Raw genomic sequence first — 22,007 nt, forward strand, 5'->3', positions numbered from 1 at the left:
ACTATGAGTTTGTGTATTTTTCTGTGATTTCAGGTATTTTCTGGCTGAAATTGAGGGACCTGAGCAAAAATCTGATTCAGAGGCTGAAAAAGGACTGCAGATGCTGTTGGATTCTGACCTCCCTGCATTCGAAATGAATTTTCTGGAGCTACAGAAACCCAATTGGCGCGATCTTAATTGCGTTGGAAAGTAGACATTTAGGGCTTTCCATCAATATATAATATTCCATACTTTGCTCGAGTTTTGATGACGCAAACTGGCATTCAAACGCCAACTTCCTGCCCTATTCTGAAGTTAAACGCCAGAAACAGGTTACAAACCAGAGTTAAACGCCAGAAACAGGCTGCAACTTGGCGTTTAACTCCAAGAGAAGTCTCTACATGTGAAGCTCAATGCTCAGCCCAAGCACACACTAAGTGGGCCCCGGAAGTTGATTTCTGCACTATCTGCACTTAGTTACTCATTTTCTGTAAACCATAGTGACTAGTTTAGTATAAAAACTACTTTTAGTGATTTATTTCGAATCTTTTGATCATTTTTGAGATTATCTTTGTATCACTTTTGATCATTGATCACGTTTAGGGGGCTGGCCATTCGGCCATGCATGGACCACTTTCACTTATGTAATTTGCAACGGTGGAGTTTCTACACCTCATAGATTAAGGTGTGGAGCTCTGCTGCTCCTCATGAATTAATACAAAGTGCTATTGTTTTTCTATTCAAGTCAAGCTTATTCCTATTCTAAGATATTCGCTTGCACTTCAACATGATGAATATGATGATCCGTGACAATCATCACTAGTCTCAACCTATGAACGCGTGCCTGACAACAACTTCCGTTCTACCTTAGATTGAGTGTGTATCTCTTAGCCTCCATTCCAAAAGATCGGATTCTTCGTGGTATAAGCTAGAATTATTGGTGGCCATTCCTGAGATCCGGAAAGTCTAAACCTTGTCTGTGGTATTCCAAGTAGGATCTGGGAAGGGATGACTATGACGAGCTTCAAACTCGCGAGTGTTGGGCGTAATGACAGACGCAAAAGGATCAATGGATCCTATTCCAACATGATCGAGAACCGACAGATGATTAGCCGTGCGGTGACAGCGCATTTGGACCATTTTCACTGAGAGGACGGGAAGTAGCCATTGACAACGGTGATGCCCAACATACAGCTTGCCATGGAAAGGAGTATGAATGATTGAATGAAGGCAGTAGGAAAGCAGAGATTCAGAAGGAGCAAAGCATCTCCATACGCTTATCTGAAATTCTCACCAATGAATTACATAAGTATCTCTATCTTATTTTATATTTTATTTATATTTTAATTATCAAATCTCCATAACCATTTGAATCCGCCTGACTGAGATTTACAAGATGACCATAGCTTGCTTCAAGCCGACAATCTCCGTGGGATCGACCTTACTCACGTAAGGTTTATTACTTGGACGACCCAGTGCACTTGCTGGTTAGTTGTGCATAGTTGTGAAAAAGAATTGAGATTATGAACGTGCGTACCAAGTTTTTGGTTCCGTTGCTGGGAAATGAACAATCACGATTTCGTACACCATTCAGCCTCCTGTTCGAGCTGTTTGAGGTGATTCTGCTGTTCACGGAGGGCATCTAAGATTTCGGTGTTTGGAGATTGATTGTCCCCCTTGTTTTGAGGCACATCCTTTGATGCGGCATCTGTATTTTTAGGCGGGGTTCTTTCTTCCAAACCAGAGTTGTGATCGTTGTCAAGGTTGTCCGCCATGATGAGGGGATGACTTCCAGGATCCCCGGCAACGGCGCTAATGTTCCGAGGGTTACCTGAAAGTGTAGGTCGATCTCGGATGAGATCTGTTGTTGTGGCCGGAGCTGCCGCGTCCAACTTGTTGGAGCTGGTGCCGCTGATCCTTGATCACTGGAGGGTGGTGGTACCTGAAAGCGACTCTGATGCTTAAGTTAGCATGGACTTTGAACAGGTATTTTGTGTAGAATCAGAGTATGAGTTATACCTGGGTGCTCTAGTGTATTTATAGTAGTGTGGGGTGTCCTTTAAGATAAGTTAGTTATCTTATCTTATATTTTAAGTGAACCACCTTATCTTTCTAGGCTTTGCCGCCTTTAGAATGGGCTGCGTTCCTTCATTTGGGCTTGCTTGGGCCTCTGTGGCGATTTGGCCGAACTCTTTAAGGAGAGTTCAGGGGCGACCCAACCTGAAGAGGTCGGTCGCTCTTGTCTTCAATCAGCCCGGGTCGCATAGCTCGACCCAGTGTATGAACACTAGTAGTGGAGCTGAAAATTAACAGATTACAGATGGAGACAAATTCTTCCTGTGCGTTGAAATTAATTGACGGGTCATCTAGTAGCCACCACTACACGCTTTCTCTGATCAGGGCTATTGAGGATCTCCGGAGCAAAATGACTTTTGTGTTGTTCAAGCACGTGTTTTGCGAAACTATTTTCTGTGTAGATGCACTGACAAAGCAAGCTCAGTTGATTAGGGGTGAGCACGGGTCGGTTTGGTTCGGGTTTATGGTAAAATTAGAACCGAACCGATCAAAATATAATTGGTTCGGTTTGGTTTAGATTTGCATTTTTTTGTACATGTACCCGAACCAAACCAAACCGATTAAGAGCGGATTGGTTCGGTTCAGGTAGCGGGTACCCGATGACTTTGAAATTCATAAAAAACCAAATTGGCAAATTTTTAGCTTAAAAATTTAACAAATACAATAAACATGTAACATCAATAGAAATAATCCAAACATGTTAAACACCAAATACATTAAAAACTAAACTCATTAAAATCCAAACATATTAATAATGAATAATCATTGTCTAATGAAAAAGTCATATATATTTTTTTATTTAATTAATATATGATCAGGTTCGCGGGTTGGTTCGGGTTTTGCACCCCCAAAACCGCTGAACCAATCACTAACAAAAGCCATCGGTTTGGTTCGGGTTGGACTCGATTACCCATTGATTTCAGAACCAATTTAATTGGTTTGGTTTGGATTCGGGCGGGTAATCAGATACCCGCTACCCGTACTCACCCCTACAGTTGATCTTGTCCGAACTTTTTTGTTTTGCTTCGAAAGCATTTACCGCCATTTCTTTGGGTGAGAAAGCCGCGAATAGTGATACTGTTACATCCTTATTTTGCTAAACTCAATGTGAGTGAGAGGGGGCACTCATTCTGATCCCTAATCCATTGTTTTTTGTTTTCATCTAACCCACAAAGAAACTCAGATCTGATCCGGAAATGGAGAGCGACGAAGATTTTGAGCTCTTGCCTCCCCCTCCCCTGCACGAACCTAAGCCAAAGCTCAAGCGTCTCAAGAAAGCTCTTAGGGTTCCTCCCCTCTCTCCCTCCAATCATGATGGTTCCTCCCCTATCGATTCGGGAACTCTTCCCTCCGACGGTCCCACCCTTAGCGCCGGACACGTGGAGGACTCTAATTGGGGATCTAACCCCCAAATCGACCACAGAGTAACCGCTCATCTTGACGCATCAGATAGCGATACTGCCAAGAAGAATAATGGTTTTGGTGCAATGCGAGCTTTGGACTTTGATTCTATCGGTGATGGACTTGACGGAAATGACGAGGTTCACTCTAAGGAGATGGAGACTGAGAATGAGAAGGGGGAGGAAGTTGCGGATCTCGAGATCGATGATCGCGACAGAAAACGACGCAGTTTAGATGAGGATTCAGAGGATCAGGAGAAGAAGAGGAAGAGAAAGAAGAAGAAGGGATTGGACGGTGAGAAGCAGCTTAAAGAATCTGCTTCCAATAAGAGAAGGGCTGAGAAGGTCCATAGCCGATTTCGTGCTGTTACCAGATTTTGGCAACTTGTTCTTATACACTATTTGCTGATGTGCTAATTCGTGATTTCCATGGTTTAACAGGAGAGGCGGGAAAATCTCAAACAGCTTCGAGCTGAGGAGAGGAAGAGAAAGAAGAAGAAGGGATTGGACGGTGAGAAGCAGCTTAAAGAATCTGCTTCCAATAAGAGAAGGGCTGAGAAGGTCCATAGCCGATTTCGTGCTGTTACCAGATTTTGGCAACTTGTTCTTATACATTATTTGCTGATGTGCTAATTCGTGATTTCCATGGTTTAACAGGAGAGGCGGGAAAATCTCAAACAGCTTCAAGCTGAGTCTCAGAGACTTCTTCGAGGTACAAATTTGATCAGAAACTGCATCTCTTAATGTATCTTTTGTTTTGGTTTGTTCTGAAGTTTATGCTGATGTAAATAGTTTGCTCTACCTTCGGTAGAAACTAGAGATGCAGCTTTTAAACCCATTCCACTGGTTCAGAAGCCAATTTCTTCAATACTGGACAAAATTCGGCAGAGAAAATTAGAGATTCAGAAGAAGTAGGTGGATTTGCATTAGATTTTTGTGTGTTTGTGTGCAATTTAGTTGTATAATTTAATTAAACTCTATTTAAGCTGATTGCATACTTGGGTGCAGATCTAGTGGTTATCGTGATGATAATGGTTATGACTCACCGGTGGATGATGATTCTGAACGTGGCCCTCTGGATGAGGAGATATCTGACAAGGTTGAAAAGGCCAAATTGGAGGAAACACATACTTCGTGTGCAGCCATCGACAATTTGAATACATTGCATGTTAATGGATCTAAAGAAGCTGCAGATTATCCAAGTGGTGAAAGCATTCCTTCCCCCATGGTAATTGGAAATCAAATATATATAGAAACATGCATCATTGGAATTAATATTCAAGTTTGATTACATAATCAGATTAGGTACTTCAATAAAAAATATTAGCAGACATGATGCGTGATCCACTTATCAAACTATCGTTGCATTTTTCGAATAATTTTTTTATTTTATTGTTTGTCTTTTTGCCCTTCAAAGTTCAAATTAGTAGTTTATTTTGACATTTGTCTCCACATTGGCATGCAACTGCAAACAAAATAACCGTTTTGATGTCTCTGTTCTGATTTTCAGGCTGTGCGTATAGAACCTGAGCATGAATTTCGAGCTCCTATTGATGATACTCAGGTTTCTAACAGCCATTTTAAGCAGATGCTTGACTTTAACCATGGATTTTGACATTTTGTATGCTAACTGCTTGTTTGTCTGTATCTTGTAGGAGCTCGCTTATCATTCCCAAAGTACCGACACTAATGATGTTTGTGAGGAGCCAATTAACACTTCAGAAGAAGTACCAGCTTCATCAATGCTTGCAATGAACTTGAAACTTGATTCTGCTCCTCCTGATGACGATGCGTACGTCTTTAGAAATTTCTTTTTCCTTTTGTTGTGCCCAGATTTTGTGCCGCTGGCCTTTTGTTACTTTATTAAGTATCTTTGTTATCAATTCTGACAGTTATTCATTCTACTATGGAACTAGTGTTACTTTAATTACTTCAAAATGAAGTTTGACTATACTGTTTGTTTGGCCATGTGTTGATGTCACAGCAACTGATTGATAATGCTTCTTCTTTTGCCCTTGACTTATCATGACCTCTTAATTTGGCATAGCAGAGGACTGACTACTTTTACCTCCCCATTCTGAAACTTAGAAGTGATAAGTTATTCTTTGTTGCAGGTCTTCTGATGATGATGAAGATGATGACAAGGAAAACATAGATCCTCGTTTACATGGATCAGTTCACTTGCCTTCACCTCCAAGTGGCGACCCGGTTAAGGCTTTTGTTGATGAAGAAGCTGAAGAGGAAGACAATAGTGACAATGACATGCAGCGCTTCCAAGATAATGAAGAAGGTGAAGATGATGATGATATTGGGGAACTTAATGAAATGATAACACCTGAATATGAAGAAAAGTCAATTGATAGAGAAAAGCGTGACCAACTCCACCAGAAGTGGCTTGAACAACAAGATACAGCTGGAATGGACAATCTACTTCATAAACTTAATTGTGGTTCAAAATTGAAAGAACCAACATTAATTGAAGAGGAAGATGAGGAAGGTGAAGAAGCTGAAAATGAATCTGATGAAGAAGCTGAAAATGAATCTGATGAAGAAGCTGAAGAGTACATTGCACCATCAGATGCTGTGAAGATTAATCTGAAGAAGGCGAAGCAGATGATTCCGCAGATGTTTACAGATAAAGATAATGATTATGTCTCATCTGATGACGAGGAAGCTGAAAAGATGCTAGATAAGCAGTGCCTCATTGATAAATCTGTGAGTTCCAACTACTCAAGCATAGTTAATGTATAGTGCCACTTTACTTTTATTGAAGCATTTGAGCTTGTTATTATGACCATTGTATCTCTAACTTTTCATTTTGAGGTATTCGTCCAATAATAAGATTTGACTTCGTTTTGGATCAGGAAGAGAGAGCCGCATTCTTGTCACCAGCAGAGGATGAAAGTAGCAGGGAAGTTTTCAGTCTCATAAAGAAGTTAAATATTGTCCCCGATACCAAGAGGAAAGCAAAAGTTCCATGTAAGATCTATTGATTTCATCAAATTTTACTGTAATCTTATGCAATGTATACCAAACAGCCATCTTCACTGTGAGAATACTAATTGTGTTTCTGCTGTTACTCCACGCCGCAGCTTTCTTTGAAACGTCGCTCCTTGGACAAAAAGTAAACACATCATCCAAGGTAAGGAAGTTTGAACTTGTATACATGTGAAGCACATGAAGCTTTCGTTGAATTGATGGAAGTCATGGAACTCCTTTAATAATTGTCATGTGCGAGTCTATATTTTTAGATTCTTATTTGACTTGAATTTCAAGGATATATAATACCGAGTGATTAGGTATATATGAGGTGCCAACGCCATATCTGAGTTATCTTATATCTAATATTTGCAGTCTTTTGTCGGTCGGGCTACAAATCATTTTATGGCCACATCTCAAAAGCACGGATCAGCAAAGGTTCGATCATTTATATTTGGGCGAGATGACAGCAGTAGCAGGCTTTCTGCCTCAATGTCAGAGGATTCTTCAGAAATGGTAACAACTTACCGACTACAAATTAGTAGAAAGCTAGCATGGTATCCTATAATTTAGAATTGTTTTTCGTTATCGTGGTCATTTTAATTCTGATCCGCCAACAATTTTAAATATATTTTCAAAAGAAAAATCTTAATGACAATTATTTGAAGATTTTACACTTTATAATGATATTATTTAAATTTTGATATATCATCAATATTAGTATAAAAAAATAAATTGTATAAATTTAGACTCATGATATACATAATAAAACATATTTGATATTTTCAAATATTTTAACTGATGCTTGTATTAAGATTTTTTAATTAATTATACACACAATAATGCTGTATAAGTGGATGACACTGCAAAATTTAATTTCAATAATCGGCTAATACATGTTAAAATTATTCTTACATGATAAAATTATTAAAAAAACTTCAAGTTTTGTTTGAAAATGTTCGAATTTAACGTCTCAGTTATATCTGTTAAATGATTCTCAAATTTTTTAAATTATAGATAATGTTATTATATTTGAAATTTATAAGAGAAAAGTTTAAATTAATTACGTATTGAGAAAATATGAGGTATAGAGTTTAAAACTATTATTAGAAGCGATGTTGATCCCAATGTTTGCATCGTCAACCCATTTTACTACATTCAATAATCCAATGTTGGCTGCCATTTACTATCTGGACATTAAAGTGCTTGATTGTTTATGTTTAGTTTTATTTTATTTATTTTATATATATATATTTTTTAATACAATGATGGTAATTGTAATGCGGTTTTGACCCGATACAACTTACAGATTCAGAGGGAGAGCCAACCAGCAAAAGCTGTTTCTGCCAAGTTCCAAAGAAGTACACAGAAAATATCTGCCACCTTGAATTCCACAACTCAAGAGTCAAGCGTGTCGCTTTTAGATATATTAAGGAGGTCTTCACTACGTGCAGAGCACTTTGTCCAGAATGTCAAAGTTCAACCAAAGGAATCCGTATTTGATGCATTCAAGTTAGCAAAGAAGCCAATTAAGACAGACGCAGGGATATAATGTACTACAGGAGGAAACTTTAGTCATATTCGTATGGTTATACCGTTATCACTTGTCATGTGCTTTATTTAGGTTACCTATAAATTAATTGGAAAAGACTGGATTTTGCTTGCGTATCTCGTTTTTTATTTTTGTTGACCCTTACCTGTGTTGTAATCATATGACTTACCAAACCAATATAACCTTTTAAAAGTGATGCAATATGAACCTAATTTAGAGTAGGACCCAAAAAAAAAGAATAAAAAAAGGAGGTTTACAAGTACTGTTTTTTCATCTTTTCTTGTGATAGTTAAATAATTTTTTTGCTTATTGATAGAGTAAAGTATTATTTTTTAGTTTCTAATATTTCTTATAAATTTTAATTTGATCTTTAATATTTTAAATGTTATATGTAGGTTTTAAAAAATTACTTTATTCTTTATTTAAATGTCACTTATTTCACCTTATATTCTTATAAAATGCTTTTTTGTTACATAAAATAGGGTTTGCTAATAAGGCAAAATTCTATAAAATATGTTCCGAGACGTGTACTTGCTACTACCTGTACCAAATCTATCGGCTTAACTCATCATGATTTAACCATATTGAACACGTAACAAATAATGGAAATAATTTAAGCTATGATAATTGATAAGTTTCCCTTTAAAGGCCCAATTGTCCAAAATTATGTTTTTTTCACTCTAAAATATCAACCACGACGTGGCGTGTTAGGAATTTTTGTTTCTTTTTTTTTTAATGCTATGCCTCAGCTTCTGTTTAACAAAACAAAAAATACGTGGACAGAGCTCTGGAAAATCGCAAGCGTTTTGCAAACGAATATAGAGCGTGAGTGCGCAAAGCAAAGTTGCAGTACTTACTATTAACATTAACATTTTTGTTTTCCTTTGGATTATTTGGATTGAAAAGCACAACACAGTCACGCAGTTCACACAGATTCTGTGATTATCAACTCTCAAATTCATCAAAGCGCGATCGTTTCATTTCTATTCTCACCACCTCCGACATCACATGGCTAACTCTGGTTTGCGCTCTTCTCTCTGACCTTCCCAATTTCCCTGCAAAAAAATCCAAGCTCACTCTATTTCCTTTTTCTTCTGCTTATTATAATTGTTATGAGTTCTCGATATATAATTTCAATTGAGTTTTCCGTTAGGTTTCTTATAATTATTATAATATTACTATTATTATGGCCTTAGACTTTAGTGAGCGAACCGATCTATGGCGGTTATTTAGTGTGGCAGCTGCTCTGCACAATGAGGTTGATAGGGCTTATCCTGTGGAGGATATGCATCATCCTCCAACTAACTTCAAATTTTCATGTGTGAATTAACACTTATATCTTGAATTTTATATTGTTTTCATGATATAACTTGAACTTAATTGGCTAAGCTCTGTATATGAAACTTCTGTTCTATCTATGAGCTTACTTCTCTTTTGTTATTTTGATCTGGATCGAACATCAGTATCAGTGTGCAGAATCTAAATAGATTATACAATTTCTTTAAAAGTATATTTTTATGTTCCACTTGTCTAACTGTTATGCTCCATCTAGAATCTTCGTTGATGTGAAAAGTAAGAGATCTTTTAAAATGCTTTCTTGAAATTATAGGAGTTTTTTTTTCCTTTAAAAAAAATTGAATAGTACTTTGATCTTGAAGTGACACTGTACCTAGATATTTAAATTTAATTGCACCATCATTTGTTGATGCATCTGGCAGGAAATTCTCAAGAGGCAGTGCCACCAGTTGAAGGTGTTGCTGGAGGCGGTACGGCTTATGGGTGGAATGATGGGGGCACAGCTGGTTTGAGTAATCTCAAGGGAGCAATTGATCCGACCGAAATTCCAACTAAGGATTTGGTGAATGTCTGGTGCATGCCAAGCACAGCAAATGTTGGACCTCAAGATATGCCCAGACATTTAGAGCCTGTTAGTATTCTTATCTTACAGCAGTGGCTTATATATCATAATCATCCTTACTCAATTTGATGGTGTTTTATTTTTAAATTTGGTCCACATAATTATACAAAATTGCATATGTTCTGTATTCATGAGCCTACCATTGCTTGCTTTTTATGCATAGGAATTGCATGAGTGATTTATCATATGCTGTAGTTACCTAGAAACTGAGCGTTGCCTTTATACTTGTACTTGCACAGTACATACTTAAATACAGTTGATGAATGCTTCAGCAGTTATATTGAATATGATTAATCAAATCATGATAGTGCTTCAATTTGTTGTAGTTGCTAAACTCACAATTTGCTTGTAGTGTATGATTAGTCAAATCATGATAACACTCCAATTTTTTTAATTTTAAGATATTATGAATATGGGAGGAATATAACTCCATATTTGCACTGATGGCCTTAACTATTTGAAACTTAAGTTCTGGAGTCTGTACCTTAGACTGGATGCTGGTGTTTAGGCATATAGAAGTTGAGGATAAAAATTAGCCTAAAGAAAGTATGAAAGTATTGAAAGATGATATTGTGCTTCTGACACTAGTAGTTTTTTTATTATTTTTATTTTTTTTTATACAATCTTGAAGACAAACCTGCTGGCAGCTAGAAATGAAAGGGAGAGTGTTCAGATAGCTATCCGACCAAAGGTTTCGTGGGCTGGTTCTGGTGTTGCAGGGGCTGTGCAGGTTCAATGTAGTGACCTATGCTCCACTTCTGGAGACAGGTTGGAAATCTCTTCCTACCTCATCAAATAAATAATATGACATAGTTTGATATTGTTCTGGTTTTGGTGTGTTGGCAGATTGATTGTTGGGCAGTCAATACAGTTGAGGCGGGTGGTACCCATATTAGGTGTACCAGATGCTCTTGTGCCCCTTGATCTTCCAGTTAGTCAAATAAACCTATTTCCAGGGTATTTGTTTGTGATATTTTCTGTCGAGTTTTTCTCATAGTGGTGTTACAAGATACTTAATATTTATTACCCTTTTACAATCTGATTTTTGGCATTATTTTGCTTCTGCAGAGAGACTGCTGCACTTTGGATATCTATTGATGTTCCTAGTGCCCAACCTCCTGGACAATATGAAGGAGAGGTTATCATTACTGCTCTAAAGGCAGATGCTGAGTGAGCCTTGTTTCAGTTTCTTCTGATTTTTTTTTCCTTTTAAAATCGAAGTTTAATACTGTTTATCAACTTTGTCAACATTAACCATTCTACAGATCCTCTGGTCAAAGTTTAAGCAAGGCTGAGAAACATCAGTTGTATAAGGAGCTTAAGGACTGCCTTGAAATGGTAGATCCCATTGACGGAAAACCATTAGATGAAGTGGTGGGTATTTCCCCCCTACTGCTGTTTTTCATTCTGATACCTTTTTCAAAAAACAAAAAATTTAAAAATTCTGGGTTTGAGGATATGTGCTTTTCATGACATTTATTATATATGAGCTTTTCATTAGAACATCTGATTTTTTAGGTTGGAAGGATGAAATCTGCAACTACAACTCTAAGAAGGATTCTGTTGTCGCCATCATTTTCTGAATTCACTTCAGATAACGGAGCAATAGATAAAATGGAGGAGGATGCCATTTCAAACCTTTCTATACGGGTGAAGTTGAATCTGACTGTTTGGGAATTTGTACTTCCAGAAACTCCTTCGCTCCCTGCTGTCTTTGGTGTATCCTTTACACATTAAATTTCCAAAATGCAAACCCATTTTGTCATTTTCTAAAACACTTACAGAAGATGGAACTTGTCTCTCTGTTTTATGAGTAGTGCTTATTTAGCATCCCTTCCATTTACTGATGCGATTCAGGTCTACATCTTTGTGAAATTAAGAAACATTGTTTGTTGCAAAATTTGTCATGTCCTTTATTCTATACTAGATATCGGATACCGTAATTGAGGATCGGTTTGGTGTTCAACATGGGACAGCTGAGTGGTATGAGGAACTGGATCAGCATTTCAAATGGCTTCTTCAATATAGAATTAGCCCTTATTTTTGCAAATGGGCTGATGGTATGCGTGTTTTGACATATACATGTCCATGGCCAGGTATATTTATAAGGCAATAAGCTTTAAAGAACTGTTCCCAATAGAAGAAATAATAGCATTGCTGAGTCTTACTCTCTTCTTAAATTGTAGCGGATCATCCAAAATCAGATGAATATTTTTCAGACCCACGGTTGGCAGCATACGCTGTGCCTTACAGTAAAGTAATCTCCAGGTACACAGTTTTGAGTTTTCCGTGTTCGTTTCTATCAGATATATTTGCAATTGGAGTTGATTACTAAACCCACATGTTCTTCTGCCTCAGTAACGTTGTAGAGAAGGATTACTTGCAGAAACAAGTTGAGATATTGAGAACGAAGTCTCACTGGAGAAAAGCTTACTTTTACTTGTGGGATGAGGTATAAACAGTGTTTTGATAGTGCTACCATAAAAAAAAAAAAAAAAAAAAAAAAAAAAAAAAAAAAAAAAAAACGAAGAGGCGAAAGACAAATCAATTTTTTCTGAATTCATGCGATATTTGCCTTCTTGTTTTCATGCTGACCTAAAATTTCTAATACCTTCAGTATATCTTCTAGGATCCTAAGTGGTGTAACTACAAACTTGAAGTAGTTTAATTTGATATCTTTCATATTTTTTTACAGCCTCTAAATTTCGAACAATATGATTCTCTTCGCAACATGGCCAGTGCAATTCATGCTTACGCTCCAGATGCTCGTATTTTAACTACTTATTATACTGGTATGTGTTGTTTAGCTTAATAATTAGGGCCTAAACCCCGCAGCCTTGTGCTCAGACTCGCTTCAGTTTCTTCTCTCTGTTGTCTTTTGGGTTCCATTTCAACTCAGCAATGGATTTAATTTATAACTTTATTTGATAATTGTACTTTTTGTAGTGGCTGCAAATATTTCGGTCAATTGCTTGTGAACAGCTTAAATTAGTTGAATTGTTAGCTGTAACCGGTATCATCCTGGTGGTCTTTCAATAATAATTGAGGTCAATAAGAATAGTTTTGCTGTATAGTTAAGTCTGCAGTCTGTTTCTAGCTGCATAGGTCCCATCTTTGGTCTTGTATATTATTATATGAGAAACTGCCTTTTATCTTTCTTAACAAACTAAGCATTCAAATAACAGTTTAGCAGAACAGTATATATTGCTTTCTGGCACATCTTTGGCATCTATTGATGATTGCCTTTGCTGTCTATTTGAGAATTATGGGGAGTGCTTCTACAGAGTACAATTAGTTAATATACTTTCTGATGGATGTGTCAATTATAAATTATCTCCATTCTCCATGTAACACTTCACTACCTTTTTCTTCTTCCCCCCCTGAATTTCTTAGGGCCAAATGATGCTCCTCTTGCACCTACCCCATTTGAGGCTTTTGTCAAAGTTCCTAGTTTCCTGCGTCCTCATACTCAAATTTATTGTACAAGGTAACCCCTGTTTAGACATCTTGATCTGATACGTACTTTTTAGAACTTTAATGTATTTGTTTTCTTAAAAAAAAGGCAGCCTGGTGCACAAGCATCCCGCATTAACTCAGGGTTCGGGGAAGGACCGACCCAAAGGGTGTAATAAAAATTTTAATACTTTAATCTGATTATCATTTAGGTTACTGAACTTTGTAATTTTGGATACTTAATATTCATAATTTTGTGCACGTGGAGTAAATTAATTTTCCAATGGTTGAAACAAAAAGGTAGGAGGGAAATCAGAAAAATCAAAAGTCCCTTATTACTAGGCTAAAAATTTGAATGTCTCTTTGCAGTGAATGGGTCCTGGGCAATCGTGAGGACCTAGTGAAGGATATTATTGCTGAACTACAGCCAGAGAATGGTGAGGTAATATTATATTTTTGTTGTTCTTGTTGTTCCCCCCCGTCTTCCCTTTAGTAATAGATATTTAATTTCTTCACGATGTTATCCATTTTTCTGAAACTAAATTTGTCCAATTCTCAAGCTAAGCATCTTAACCTGAATCCTGCTAGAGTTGAATGGGAGAATTCCATGTTTGGTGCATAGTAGATTACGTGTTGCTGTTGTGCTTGTTCTTTATATATGTACTCTCATTTTCTTATTAGAAGGTGGCGTTTTTTTACAGGAATGGTGGACATATGTCTGCATGGGGCCATCAGATCCTCATCCAAATTGGCACCTTGGGATGCGTGGTACTCAACACCGTGCTGTCATGTGGCGTGTGTGGAAGGAGGGTGGCACCGGATTTTTATACTGGGGTGCCAACTGCTATGAGAAGGCAACTGCAGCCAGTGCAGAGGTATCTTAATAGTCTCTTTGTGCTGAATTTGGAAAATAATGGAGCTGTTAGTACTAGTTATACTGTATTGTTATTTTCCTACCAACCGGTCTTATGGAAACAGATAAGATTCAGGCATGGCCTTCCTCCTGGGGATGGAGTTTTATACTACCCTGGTGAGGTTTTCTCAAAATCTCATCAACCAGTGGCTTCTCTTAGGCTAGAGCGCCTGCTTAGTGGCTTGCAGGTAAAGTGCTAACATTTTTCTCGTACTGTAAATTTATTCTCAACTCATGCATTTATCGGAAATACTTCTGCCCTTTCTGTTTTTAACTGATTTCCATGAATGAAGGAGTATTTTCATGGTTTGTCCATCCATGACAGGAATTGATTTTCATTTTCATTCTAATCTTTATGCCTCTTTTTAGGACTTTGAATACCTGAAACTATATGCTTCGAAGTATGGTCGAGAGGAAAGTATTTCGCTTTTGGAGAGGACAGGAGTGTACTTTGGTCCTGAGCGTTACACGGTTGAGCACATGCCGGTCGATGTAATGAGAGGACAAATTTTTAATGCTTGCCGTTCATAAATTATGATGTTACGATGGTCGGATGGTGTATGGTTCCAGACCAACGCTGAAAATTTCAAGGCGTATCTAGCTTTTGAAGATTCCCACTTGGCATGGTGCTGCAATGTCATCTCATCTACACTGTGGATATATTTTCTACATTGTAATTCCTTTTCCTCAATAGACCGCATAATTGGAACTTTGTTCAGTCGGATTGTGATTCTGATATAAATTTGAGAATGGAACGTAATTATGATAGAGAGATCTTTTGTTCCTTGCTGAAATGTGCTCCATTGGTTCGACAGTACATGTTACAAATGATAGCAGTTTAGACAGATTTACTAACAGTTAGGCCCATTTATATTCTCACAAGTTACCGTCATGTTACAAACTTATAATGGGAGGATGAGTACCATACCATATTGTACCCTTTTGTTGTTGATGGTGCGGAAATTTGACATAAGAATATAAGATGTTAGATAATTTCAGAGCGGAGAATAAGAATACCAGGGACTAGTATTTTCAAACGAAAAAATTGGAAAAAATGACTAAATTTTCAAAGTGGTCATTGAGAATCACGTCATATATCGATTTGGTTCTTGATGTTTCTATTCCGCTATTATTGTTTACGAGATTGATCTCTTGGCATTATAGTGGTTTTTCGACTTCTTTTTGACAATGACTCTGCAAACGAAGTGATGAATTGGTACTCCCGATGCCACGATACTAGAGAAACATTGTTTGCTTTTGACGTCTAATGAAAGCAGATACGAAGTCGTTTTAATATATGTTGGTATCTAAAACAATATTCATATGTATCAAAATGATGTTGCATTTATTTTTGTTAGGCATCAAAAGCAAACGCCATCGTTTCACTAGTGTCTAGTGTGATATTAAGAGTGTTTTGCAAGAGGGCCAAGGGACTACTATGCTGTCTGGAAATTAAACCAAATTGGGATATGGTATTGGTGTGGATCTCATGGACCACTCTCAGGATGTAGTCGAAAAAAAAGATTAGTGTTAATTTAAATTTAAAATATATATAAGAGAAAAATATTGGTGACTTAGCATTTGCATTTTGAAATTATTGAATAATAAGGAGTTGAAATTCCATAGCAAAAAAAAAAGATGATAATAGTTAACCAAAAAAGAATAAAAGTTAACCAAAAAAGAAAGGAAAAAAAAAAACAAACAAACAAACGCTTAAAGTCAGAGATGAATCCAAAAATTTGGTAAAGGAGAGACCAAAAATTAAAATTTTGTACAATTAAATAATATATTTGATAATATTAATTAACACTTGTCAAATAAATAAGTTATCTTAGTCGTCCTTATAATTTTTTTTTTTCATTTTAGATCCGATAAGAAAATATAAAAATAATCTATTTTTGATTTTTTTGATTCAATTAATTTGTTTTACTAAGTATTAATGTGACAGTAAGTTATATTTTTATGTTTTATATCATTTGAATTTCACTTTAGAGTGTAAAGTGTAATTTTTTACCATTTATTTTATAAGTGGGACCAAGAGAAAATATGAGAGAGAAGCCATTCAAAGATGAGAGATCATATTTTACCTTCTAAAATAAAAATTTAAAATTTAGAGAATCTAAATTTCTAAATTTTTATGGGGGTGCAAGGCCAATACACGCCCCCACTTAGATCTGTCCCTGCTTAGAGTATTATTTTAAAAACTTCTACTTGCAAATAACCTTATTGCTGAATCTGTGAATTAAATTTATAAACTTGTTTATTTGTTTAAGAAAAAAATTGGGTTTAATTCTTAAATTAATGTTCACAATTATGTTTTATATTCAAAAAGGTAATCTTATGAACTTTTAAAATACCTTTCGATAATAGAAATTTTATGGCATAGATTGAAAAAGAAATTCACACGTATGAAAATTGTGTGACATTATTTATACATTAACATCTGAAAATTTTGTGCAATTTAGAGATGCAGTGAGATGATTGAGGATTTTTTTTAAATAAATAAAATAAATTTTTATTTATCAAACTACACAATTTGTAGTATTTTTATTAAAATGTATTGTATTTTTTATCTCGTTTACAGTAGACGTGTATATTTTGTTTACAATGTAAACGAGATACGTGTAGCATTATTTCGTTTACATTGTAAACGAGATATGTTACGACAAATTATAAAAGGATGTACAACCCTTTGTATTCTCCACAAATATTTCACTACTTCTCTATCTTTTTCTTTCGAAAATAAGCCAAAATCTCTAATAGTAGTGGATATTTGGTTGTAAGTGTGTATCCCAATTGCCATATCAGAAATAGTGACAATGGGTGATATTTGAGTATGAGAATCCCATTTTGTTGTGTATCCAGCGTGTAAGTTCTTTGTCCGAGCTGAAGAGTCTTATATAGGTTGCTAGCACCGATGGAAAACAAAATTTTTCAGTTTCGTTTCTTTTGGCTCTATGGTGACGAGCATGTGTGCCTGATGTTTGACATGAATGGGAGAATTGTGGCAGAACAAGTGATGGAGCTTTCTGCTGAGGTTGGTGATGTCGATGACGGTGGATCTGGCCATCTTGGACTTTATATAGGATGACCCACCTCTCGCACCCAAACCGATACACGTTGCTAGTCTAGTAGAAGACATAGACGTTGACGGTGAGGACTCAGACGAGGAGTATGTTGCGGATAGCAATGCGAGCAGTTCTTCTGAAGATGATGATGAGGAGGAGTTTGTACCGAAGATCCCGGTCAAGTCATCACGTTGGTATCTTCTGCCTGCCCCGCACCCGGTTCTAATTCTGTCATCTGTACCCAGTCACTATCATACATTGGATCTGGACGCGATACAAGAGAAAAATTCATTTTCTAAAATGGATGAAGACGATTACAACTTGGACGGTGGTGTGAAGTTCTGGGTTGGTCACAGATTCAAAAGTAGAGATGCAATAATGCAGGGTATAAAAAATTACAGCATTCACAGAAATGCTGAGTACCGAGTTGTGGAGTCGGATTGATTAAAGTACCACGTGCATTGGCGATAATATGAAGCAGGATGCCCTTAGAGTCTCTGTGTTGCTCTCCGACATAATCTCGGATATTGGTAAGTTCCAGTTTAGTTATCTTCTATATTCTCAATTATCATTGTCATACTTGCTGTATATGTCAACCCCGATTGTTTTATTTCGTTAGGAGGTGTGTAGGGTGGGAGGAGCGCACACGTGTTTAGCACCACCACGTCTCAAGACCACCGACAGTTGGACAACAGTCTCATTTGTTGTGTCATTCTCCCGTTGGTACAATCTAGCCCATTCGTCAGCATCTTTATCCTACAGGGTGCAGTTAAGCAAAGCTATTATTTTAAACCCTCATATAAAAAGGTCTGGATGATGAAGTAAAAGACAATTGCATAGATATACAGTGATTGGAAGGAGTTATATAATAAGGGGCCAAGGTTGCTGCAAGCAATGCAGAGTTGTTGTCCCAAAACGATATGTGACATCAGTGCAGTACCGTACTATGACATGCTCCTTATGGTTCGTGATTACAGCATGTTTGATAAGGTATTTTGGTCCTTTCCTGCCTGTGTGGAGGCTTTCAAGCATTTCAAGACGTTCGTCTCTGTTGATGGCACGCATTTGTATGGTAAATATGGTGGTGTATTGCTTATTGCAGTGGCACAGGATGGTAACAGAAATATCTTTTCTGTAGCCTTTATAATTGTTGAGTCTGAGATGATAGAGTCATGGTCTTTCTTCCTTACCAACCTGAGGTGACACGTCACCCTACAGAAAGGCCTGTTGATTATTTTTGATAGATCCTAGGCAATCAAGACTGCATTGAGAGCTAACGATAGTGGTTGGCATCCTCCTAGAGCATTTCATACTTATTGTGTCCAGCACATGGCGGCGAACTTTATGTCTTGTTTCAAGTCCACCGAGGAAAAGCGATATCTCATAAATGCTGCTTACATTCCAAGCAAAGCTGGATACGAGTGGTACATAGATGCATTGAGGGATTTGTCGCGGAAGACGGCGGACTGGGCTAATAGGTTCAACAAAGAGATCTGGCTACAACACTGCAATAGCGGTCGTCGATTTGGGCCACATGACGACGAACCTTTCCGAGTGCATCAATGTTGTGCTTAAGGATACACGTTATTTACTGATTTCAGCCATCTGTGAGATGCACCTACGAGAGACTACAACAGTTGTTCGTCAGGAAAGGAATATCGAAGAACAGATAGGGAATATCAAAGATGCATGTCACTTAGTGCGACAGACGGGCTTCAGTGTTCCTGATCGAAGAGTTAGAGCCTTTCAAAGCTTGGTCGCAAAGGTCGTTCCGTGTTCACTTGACGGTTGGGACGTGTGACTATGGCATTTTCCAGTCACTCCATTTCCCATGTCATCATGCGCTTGTCGCCTGTGCCACCGCGAGTGTTAAATGGGGTCCATACGTCCATCCGATGTACCTGCAGCAGGCTATATTCAAGGTGTATGAGGTGGAGTTTCCCCTGATACCAGATGAGAAGCTTTGGCTGGAGTGGTATGGGACACGGCTTCATCCCAACCCTGTCATGCGCAGGAAGTCTACTGGCAGACCTATTTTCACCAGATTTTGTAATGAGATGGATGAAGGCGAGCACTAAGAGAAACGGTGTGGTCTCTGCAGGCAAACCGGTCATACTCGAAACCAAACCAGTCAATGAAGGACGCTTAGTTTACAGTCGCTACTTTGTAGGTGTTTGTTGAGGTTGTTGATTGCGTCTTTTATGTTTTTGTGTGGTTCATGTCATCGTTCACTTTGTTATATTTTCAGTAAGCATATTTTGCACTTGAATTTTTTGCGATTTAAGTTATCCATGATCACGACATTTTTGTTGGACTTGGGTTAAAACGATTTAGTATGTGAGAAACAAGCTTGCAATAATTTAGTAGGAAGGGGATGTTTATTGTGAAATTGCATTGTGTATCATATAGTAGGATTGCAAAATGTTTGATGAAAGTCTTTTATCTCTAGTTCACCATAAGGGAAAAATTAAGAAAAATCTAGAGAGAAAATCAAATTTAGTAACAAAGATCTAATTAATATCTTTGTTTGTTCATCTATCGATTTTGTGAATTGCAAAATAATATACTATAGAGACTTGAGGTTTGTGAAATCAAGCGAGTGGAAAAGTTAATTTACAAGGTTCCTGTTTGGCAAGGATTTTGTGAAGTATGATTATTTTGTAATAGAAAATGATGAAAATTTGCAAGTTGTTGTTTTACTGTCGCAAAAATTTTCCTGAGATGAGGGTGACTGAGTTGTATGCCAAGCTTGGGGATGTGGTTGAGAGTTCTAGAGGATCAGCTCCAAATACCCAATCTGTTACTTTAGGTGGAGCTTTTAGTTCAAGGCTTGTGGTTGTACTGCATGCAGTATTGATGGCATTGCCGTCCTTTGCAATTGATTTAAACCACGATAATGATGGTGGTTTTGATATCAGAGATAATTGTACCGTTGGTGAGCTTGTCATTGCGTTGGAAAAAAAGCAGATCTGAGAGAAGAGGCTCTATAGGATCATGAAGAGGACGAGGATCCTTCCATGATAGGTGATAAAGGAGTATTCCAGCAAGGCGAGAAGGTCTGTCAAGTTCTAAAACATAGCAATACCCACCTCACTTCTTGACTTTGAACTTGGAGGCAATGACGTAACAAGAATTTCGGACATGAAATCTGCGTGGGGATCTACAAGACGTCTCAAATCCAAACGAGTGTCAACTTGGTCAATCATTCCAGAGTAAAGAAGAAGTTGTGCTAAGTGTCAAGAATTATAACATTCGTCGTGGGATTGAGTACCGTGTGTTAGAGTCAGATCACATCAAATACCACAGAAAGTGAAAAGAGTTTAGAAATAGTTGTAATTGATTGATTCAGATTACCCATCGACAGAAGAAGGGTACTTGGTTAGGAAGTATTATGGATCTCACACATGCTTGGCAACTGAAGTGTCTAGTAATCACAAGCAGCTTGATTACCATGTGATATGTTCATTCGTCTTTCCGATGGTCAGGGAAGATGCCACTGTGTCAATAAAGGTCCTCCAAAATGCAACAGAGGGCAATTATGGTTTCAAACCAAGTTATAGGAAGATTTGGTTGAAAAACAGAAGGCGATAACACAAATTTATGGAGATTAGAAGGAGTCTTACAACAAATTGCCAATTATATCTCCCCAACTTGTGAAGCTTGGCGAATAAGGCGACCACCTAATGTGACATCGTGCCCTAGACTTTTTACTAAACAGCTGAGAAGACAGCAATATCATGATGTATGTTCAAACATATACCCTACCAATATTCTCACTTGCATGGGGAGGAAGCACCCTAAACCTATATTGAAACCACATGTACAAGACAATGAACTAGTCGATGCACCTCGAAACAAACCCATGCTGGTCTCCCACCAGGAATGGTTTGTTTAAAATTTTTGAGACACCCACTGACTGCCTCACCATCAATCGAAAGTCTGAGCTGGTATACCACATCTTGTAGCATAATAGTATACTTATCGAATGGCATATGGAACATGCGAGTATCCAAATGCTACCATTCAATGAATGTACTAATCAAAGGTTCATCGAGCATAAACCAACGATCATTAAACCTAATAAGGTGGTACAGTCCGACAACCTACAAGTAGGAAAAGATGCGATTATGAAAAAGTATATTTTGTTGCCTCCTGATAATCTTAATACAACGAGTAGGCTATATCACATAACAATATTTTCACACTCAGTATGCTATACATAATTAATCTAATTACAACAATAACTGAAACTATAATAAACTTGTTTCCTTAGACCATTTAACTTAAAAAACCATTTAACTTAAAAAATTAATAAGGGACAAATAATTATTTAATTAGAAAAAAATATGATACAATAATTCGGAGTGAACTACCAACCTGACCCCTATCCATTTCTCAGAATGACAACGCAATCTCTAAAAAAAAAAACGATCCACTTCGGTTCCTGTCCTTTATTTCGTGACACAACGCGGTCCTTGTGACTGTTTCTTCGTCAACTTTGAACGGAAAATGTTGACGTGTCAGGTTCAAAAATGGATAGAGACCTAATTGTCTCTAAATTTAAATTGGTTAGAGATTTATCATTTGTCCTTATTTTTTAAACGATATCTTTTTCAAATTATTTTTTATTCAAATTAAAAAATATCATTTATTATGAAACTAAATAATT

At 37.2% G+C, this 22,007-nt stretch overlaps 2 protein-coding genes across 4 annotated transcripts; both read left to right on the forward strand.

Moving 5' to 3' along the window:
* On the forward strand, window positions 3,135-8,122 carry LOC107610138 (myb-like protein X). 2 transcript variants are annotated; one of them, XM_016312218.2, is made up of 12 exons: window positions 3,136-3,800; window positions 3,897-4,016; window positions 4,113-4,167; window positions 4,267-4,366; window positions 4,464-4,683; window positions 4,966-5,019; window positions 5,111-5,247; window positions 5,570-6,170; window positions 6,320-6,434; window positions 6,548-6,597; window positions 6,810-6,950; window positions 7,744-8,122. In XM_016312218.2, the coding sequence occupies exons 1-12, from the start codon at window positions 3,252-3,254 to the stop codon at window positions 7,984-7,986; spliced, it is 2,385 nt and encodes a 794-aa protein (XP_016167704.1). In that variant the 5' UTR covers window positions 3,136-3,251; the 3' UTR covers window positions 7,987-8,122. The 2 variants fall into 2 exon arrangements, with proteins under 2 accessions (XP_016167705.1, XP_016167704.1); XM_016312219.2 differs by lacking the exon at window positions 3,897-4,016 and having other exon boundaries at window positions 3,135-3,800.
* LOC107610139 lies at window positions 8,681-15,209 on the forward strand. Of its 2 annotated transcripts, none has more exons than XR_001613405.2 (16): window positions 8,681-9,007; window positions 9,705-9,913; window positions 10,536-10,672; window positions 10,751-10,861; window positions 10,973-11,074; window positions 11,170-11,278; window positions 11,423-11,623; window positions 11,832-12,000; window positions 12,091-12,172; window positions 12,263-12,356; window positions 12,600-12,696; window positions 13,298-13,391; window positions 13,727-13,794; window positions 14,059-14,232; window positions 14,336-14,458; window positions 14,640-15,209. XR_001613405.2 is itself a non-coding variant. In XM_016312220.2 (16 exons), the coding sequence occupies exons 1-16, from the start codon at window positions 8,995-8,997 to the stop codon at window positions 14,799-14,801; spliced, it is 1,950 nt and encodes a 649-aa protein (XP_016167706.1). In that variant the 5' UTR covers window positions 8,681-8,994; the 3' UTR covers window positions 14,802-15,209. The 2 variants fall into 2 exon arrangements, 1 of the variants encoding a protein (XP_016167706.1); XM_016312220.2 differs by having other exon boundaries at window positions 13,727-13,799.

The sequence above is a fragment of the Arachis ipaensis genome, chromosome B07 (assembly GCF_000816755.2).
Source record: "Arachis ipaensis cultivar K30076 chromosome B07, Araip1.1, whole genome shotgun sequence".
Classification (NCBI taxonomy): Eukaryota; Viridiplantae; Streptophyta; class Magnoliopsida; order Fabales; family Fabaceae; genus Arachis; species Arachis ipaensis.

Bases quoted from the DNA above. Each gene is read 5' to 3' on its own strand.
- LOC107610138 (XM_016312218.2), top strand. From the start codon at position 3,252: ATGGAGAGCGACGAAGATTTTGAGCTCTTGCCTCCCCCTCCCCTGCAC. The intron at 4,168-4,266 runs GTACAAATTTGA...TACCTTCGGTAG, and splicing joins GTCTCAGAGACTTCTTCGAG to AAACTAGAGATGCAGCTTTT. The intron at 6,598-6,809 runs GTAAGGAAGTTT...TAATATTTGCAG, and splicing joins AAGTAAACACATCATCCAAG to TCTTTTGTCGGTCGGGCTAC.
- LOC107610139 (XM_016312220.2), top strand. The intron at 10,862-10,972 runs GTATTTGTTTGT...TTGCTTCTGCAG, and splicing joins CAAATAAACCTATTTCCAGG to AGAGACTGCTGCACTTTGGA. The intron at 13,800-14,058 runs GTAATATTATAT...GTTTTTTTACAG, and splicing joins TACAGCCAGAGAATGGTGAG to GAATGGTGGACATATGTCTG.